At 39.1% G+C, this 6,561-nt stretch overlaps 1 protein-coding gene across 1 annotated transcript; it reads right to left on the bottom strand.

Annotated features, from left to right (window-relative positions):
* Positions 1–1,775: 1,775 nt before the first annotated feature.
* On the bottom strand, positions 1,776–4,984 carry LOC105453740. Its single transcript, XM_011695925.1, has 3 exons — positions 4,339–4,984; positions 3,458–3,739; positions 1,776–2,400 (listed from the first exon to the last, which is right to left on the bottom strand). The coding sequence occupies exons 1-3, from the start codon at positions 4,982–4,984 to the stop codon at positions 1,952–1,954; spliced, it is 1,377 nt and encodes a 458-aa protein (XP_011694227.1). The 3' UTR covers positions 1,776–1,951.
* Positions 4,985–6,561: the final 1,577 nt, after the last annotated feature.

Genomic DNA, 6,561 nt, shown 5'->3' with positions numbered 1-6,561 from the left:
CATATGCTCTGCATATGTACAGATTTCTCTCTGCGTCGACGATATATTTTTTTTATATTGTGAAATTTTACAATAGCGGAAACAACAGTAGCACATTAAACATATCACTCATTTCCGTATGTACACGTACATACCGCAAAAATTGTATTGTTTATGTCGCAAACATAATATAGTACGCTTCAGGGATTTAACTGTTCAATTAATGCGACATAAATTCACGAGGTTTAATAAATCAATGATTTCATTTTCATCGAAATTGACGATGACATAATTTCGATGTATGTACAATAAAATATGAGGAAATGAAGATTTTTAATATTATTGTATGTGCCACGGTATGCATTTGTTTTTATTGCTTGGCTCTAAAAAAAAATGTTAAAAATTTATAAATATATCGTATTTGCATATAGATGTGGGTAATGTCGGAAAATTTGTCCAAGAACAAGTTATTTTGTTCTTTAATGATCCGCGAGAAAATCGCAGTACAATTTTAAAAAAGATTTTATCAGTAAGATTATCCGAAGTGACGGGGCATTGGTCAGAAGTGCAAATGCAAAGGATAATTGGCTTTTCTGCAAGTTTTAACGTCTTTAAGAATTCACGCCGGATGCTTCTTCCGAGCTGCTCATTGCAGCTTCGCCTGTGCTTACTTACTTTACCGTTATGCTAAGTACGGGATACGGCATACTCGAGAGCATTGTTTTTCCCTTAGCCAGACAAATAACCGTTAAGGGAGGGGCCGTTCGCGGTGGTGTACGAAACACACGGAATCGCGTTATTACGCGGGCAAGATTAAAATTTGAATTGTTACGGGTACAAATTTCTGCACCGTTGCGGTTCATCCTAAGTGGTCTCGGATATTTCTAAACGGTAATAGCGCAGTTTATAGTGCTGATATAGATTATGGGTGCACGTGTACCGTTATTAAACGATTCATATCCGTATGCAGCGTCCGTGTTAATCCGGTAATAGAAACTACAATAATGTTGTCGACGAGCTTTTCACAATTTACACACTAATTTCATTAAATAAGACAGCGATCGTAATATCGTTGCAAATTGTTTTCACCAACGAAAATGCATTACCGCGTAAATTACACGGTATTGTAGCATTATATTAATTCGCTATGAACATCTTAATTAACATGAAAATAATATTCTGCATATAACCATACAAGAGATTCAGTAATTAAATAAAATTGTATTCGGTGTATATGTGATAATCATTAATTAGTGGCATGTTGAATTTTTTATTGCCAATAAAAGGGATAAAAATGTATTGCAATCGATATGTATCTATATTTATTATTACATTTTATAACTGTACATCCGTATCACATACACTATATTTTATGTCACAAAATTAAAAGATTGATAAGTTTTTTCTTGTATGTTGTTACAGAATATATAAAAAACTTTAAATAATAAAGAAACTTTATATAAGAATTATTTTCGATATTTAATTTTTGATATTTACATATTTATAATGTTATGATATCTTTGCACATAAGTGGGCAACAATTAAATTATATATTAATTAGAATTAATTCTGCTCATTTTGTTCCGCTAACAAATCATAAGTCAGTTTATGAATGTATAAGAAAAGTTGTTTTCTATGTTTTGCAGTGCAATTTTATAATGAGTATCTATCCGAACAAATTACTCGCGTTTTTATATATAAAATAATATTTCATTAATTACATATTATGCGTTACAAAATATTGATGAATCTCCGAAGTAAAAATAAAAAAAAACATATTACAGGAAAAAATGTATAATTAAAAACATTTAAAAAAAATTCTAGATTATTGTCACATGTTCTATGTCATGAATATTTTTCAACGAACATAAATAACTTTTTGGCCGAGAAGCATACATTCAATTTATAATATTACACAGACAAACCGTTAAATTCTTATATTTAATTAAAGAAGCAGAAGCGATTGGTAGGTTTATATGACACTGCAGATCAACAGAATTAAAATCAATGAAAAATTGACTTCATAGCCATGAATGTAGCTACTTCCGGGAGATCTGGTAATAGTCCGGACGATCTTCTCGAACAGACCTCTCCTTTTCGCGGCCTTCGATTCTTCCACGTAGCCCTTTAACGCTCTCTCAATGTCCGGACTGTGAACGCACTGTCTCATTTCCGGATCGTAGACGTAACCAAGTCGGCAGACGCAGACGTAATGACCGGGCATATTCAGGCAACTCTCGCTGACGTTCCGCGTACAATTATGCGTACCTCGGACGCACTCGTTCACGTCGATGCACAGCCCGAATCTGGAGGACCACTCGTGGCCGCGCTTATGGCATTCGCAACTCACGTTAATCTGATTCGCCCTGAGCGCCTGGAAGTCGCGATTCTCGTCTCGGTTTAGCGTGCATTTTCGATGCGCTGCGAACACGACCAGCGGAACGGTTGTTCGCTTGAGGACGGAAAGACTTCAAGGGCGGTTAATTGCGCACGCGGCGCACATGGAATGTAAACGAGCATGCGAACCCCCATCGTAATAAAGTGCCGGCTCGTTGTGTTTGTCGTAAACAAAACGAGGCACAAAGTTAAACAAAGTCTTTGGAGTTTACCATAATACGACACTGATTTATCCAAGCAAATTTTAATTGTGGGAAATACAGTAATACTTAGCAAGTCGACAATTCCAAGAAATAGTAATCTTTTTATCGCTTTAATAATCGTACTCTGTCACGTCGATAAAACTCGCGCAGCGCGATGGATGTATTATTCTTAACTAATAATACAGAAAACACTGTGATTTCTCCGCGTGTTTTTTAAGTAATAATACTTAAACTATCCTTTTTTTATTATCCTTTTTTTACTATCCTTTTTCTAGTTTTAATTATTATATTTTCTTAGAAAAATTGGCTATAAATAATCGTACTTTTAACTAATAATACAGTTGACAATTCCAAGAAATAGTAATCTTTTTATCGCTTTAATAATCGTACTCTGTCACGTCGATAAAACTCGCGCAGCGCGATGGATGTATTATTCTTAACTAATAATACAGAAAACAATGTGATTTCTCCGCGTGTTTTTTAAATAATTGTACTTAAAATATCCTTTTTTTATTATCCTTTTTTTACTATCCTTTTTCTAGTTCTAATTATTATATTTTCTTAGAAAAATTGGTTATAATTATTTATAGCCAATTTTTCTAAAAAAATATAATAATTAGAACTAGAAAAAGGATAGTAAAAAAAGGATAATAAAAAAAGGATATTTTAAGTATTATTACTTAAAAAACACGCGGAGAAATCACATTGTTTTCTGTATTATTAGTTAAGAATAATACATCCATCGCGCTGCGCGAGTTTTATCGACGTGACAAAGTACGATTATTAAAGCGCGTTACGTAGAACTGATCCAGGCATCGTGTTAGAAAATGTATAAATGAGCGCGATGCAAGTGTCTGTAACGGGATGTCCCTACGCACCTGGTTGATTCTCAGCGTAGCAAGGGTTGCTCTGCGACTGATAACAGTCTTTCATGTACCGGATGTGCTTCATGGGGCAACAATGGTCCGGGCAGAAGCTGTACAGGGCGCAGGCGTACGATTTCGTGTCGTCCGCTCGTGGATCCTTGTTATGAACGCCATATTCATCAAGGCAGTTGGCGTGATTGTCACAGGGCTCGCCGAAGGTAGCTAAGTCCGGGACGCCCAGCATCGTGTACCAGCACATATAATAGCTGACGGTGGTGCGCCATTGGAAGCGTTCTGAAAATAGCATTCAACGATCTTCGTCTGCGGACTGAAATAATATCCTGATATTATCTCTATTAACTCGTCGATTTACGTCAGAATCGAACGGTTTGGTTTTTATGTATTGTAATCCGAAGACTCTTCGCGCAAAGAAACTATTCATAATTGTTGAAACGTGCACGTTTCTGTATTATTGCTATCTCAAGCGATGATTAACACAGTTATCTGAGGTGTCTCTTTGACCTGTCTTTAAGAATTAAGTGTAATTTAACGTATGACTCTAAAGAAGTTTATATATCACAGTTATATTTGTAGCGGTATTTATTTTTTAAACTACATCACTTTTTAATTATTTGTGAGAACTTATGCATACCTGATTAACGTAAAAACATTCGAGATTCACGTTTTGTCAGTTTTTATAGCATTAAAGATCGGATTTTGTATAGATATATTAATATCTGGATTTAATTTCGAGGAGAGTAAATGATGCAATCACATCTATCACTTATTTCAGTTATTCGATTGGAAAACGATTTAGCCATTAGCATGTGCAATTCGAGCTTTATGCTTCGGCGGCGTGATTAGGTATGCTTACGACGAATCGATGCACTTGCCGATTGGACCTTGAAACGGTGCTGCGGTGAGATTGTCCCGTCTTTGGGCTACCTGGCAGTCTCGTTGAGCGGCCAGCATCTGCTCGCTATTGTTCGCCAGGTTCCACTTCTGCTCCCTCACGACCGTGACGGTGTCGTCCTCGCGCCTGAGAGCCGTGAGCCTAATGATCCTTTCGAGATACTTGAGGCACTCGACGAAACTCGCCTCGCAGTGCTTACGCACCTCCCAGTGCAGGGATCTCAGACCGGGTCGTGGGAACTCCTCGTACAGCCTGCTCGTCGCCTCCTCCGCGCTCCTGTAGTACCGATGATCGTAGTCGTGGAACTTGTGGGCGCGAATGAAATACGCCACGTCGCGGATCACCTGGTTCCTGTCCAAGCTGGAATCCGGCACGTCCGTCGCCTCCGGGTCCACGTCGGGCACGTCGCTCACCCGTATGTTGTGATCCATAACCTGCTCGGTCAGCGGTACCCTTGGCATCTCTACCTCGCCCTGCTCCTGCGTCGTGCTCAAGTCGACGACAGTAGACTCGATGGTAGATTCGATCGTTGGCGGAAATGGCGTGGTGGTGGTCTTTGTTAGAGGTACGCGCAATACAATGAGAGAAATATAAATGAGACGTGATATACATTTGGCGAACTCCATCTTGAATGTCTTTTTGCGAAAAGATTTTATTTTGTTTCTTTTAGATATAATATAAAGGTGACAGTCTGTATGAAATTTTTGTTGATGATATTTTAAATTTATGTTTTACTGATATGCAGTATTTCTTTTTTTTTTAATACATTCTCTTTGAAATTTAGTTTATTAAATGAATTATAAAAAGAATAGAAACTTCACATGCTGAATTTAAAATAAATGTATTTTTCTCGCGAATAAAATATGTCTCGGGTGAATTGATATTTCCTTCTCTGCTTGGAGTATCGGGTGAGCTCGGGAAGCGCGATGCATCCTATTACCCGGCACGCAGATGCGCGTTCAAATTACTCGAATTGCGAGGGAGACACCGCCGCCGCCGTCGCCTATCCGTCTCCTTGCTCGCGACGCTGAAAAGACGTAATGAGAAGACGCGGAAGCGCGAGAAAAAGAACGGGAGTACACGGGAAAAAGTTATATTAAGCCGTATCCACTGTGCACGAGCGTTATTCATCTCCCGCAACGTCCGCCGAGTTACGGTTTACCATCGCCGACGAGCTTCTTACCGGTGAGAGTGAGCACCCTGTTATATCTCTCATTCAGTTCCCGGCTTTATTCGGCCGGGTGACTTTGCATTGAAACCGACCTCCGCGCCTGTCTGTGTCTTAGCGCGAGCTTACGGGAACTTCGTCTAGCAACGCGTAATAAGAGACACCTTCGCGAAACGAGGTGAGTCAACTTAGCCCCGGTTCCCTCGAGAGAGACTACTTTAACCCTTTAAGAGTACTATCGACTTTATACTTTGTAAAGTGTCATTGTTCACAGCTAACATGTGACAGGTGCTGATAGAAATCTAAATAAAATTAATCAGAAAATGTATAAAATTATAGCTTCATACGATAAGTTATACAAAGTATGAAGAAAAGAATTTCATTTAATTTTTTTTAATTCTATTTATGAATAAAAATCAGTATTTTAATAATTTCCAGTTCAAAGATATGCTTAAAAAATTTAATTGTAACTAAATATTTATTAACAATTTTAGTTGTTCTAGTAAAATTATCCGTAAAAGTGGTGTTATTATTGCGCTGTTGAGCTTTATCTCGCAATGAAGCTTGCCGTTTCATAAATATAAGAACCCGCGCGAACGAGAATATATATATCTCTCTCGCCGAATTTCGGACCTGGTCCAGCGATCCCCGAGTGTTTCTGCCCGCGCGTGGAAGGAAGAGGGGACCGCGCGCGCCGCGGCTCCGAACTTCTCTCGCTCATCGCGTATTCCAGTCAGCACTTTCGAAAGACAGAGTAACGTCCAATCCGACGGCGAAACTGGGTCAACATTTGTTCGGTGATCTGAGAAAACGGCGAAATACGCGCGCGGCCCCGTCAGGCGAGTAAGAAGCGTCCGCCTCCGCAGAATTTCATTCGACGCAAGAGCGATTCGAAAGTTTTGCCTCCCCCTATCCGCCGAGTGCCCCCATCCGCTCCGAGAGGCCGTCGTTTATCTTGGATAATGGCGGGCAAAAAGGTTCGAAGGCTTCGCGATGGTGCTTATTAATTCCTTGGCCCAAGCTGACTGTAGAACC

Source organism: Wasmannia auropunctata, unplaced genomic scaffold (genome assembly GCF_000956235.1).
Source record: "Wasmannia auropunctata unplaced genomic scaffold, wasmannia.A_1.0 LD335996.1, whole genome shotgun sequence".
NCBI lineage: Eukaryota > Metazoa > Arthropoda > Insecta > Hymenoptera > Formicidae > Wasmannia > Wasmannia auropunctata.
The sequence above is the reverse complement of the archived record's forward strand: the minus strand, read 5'-3'. Positions and strand labels throughout refer to the sequence as shown.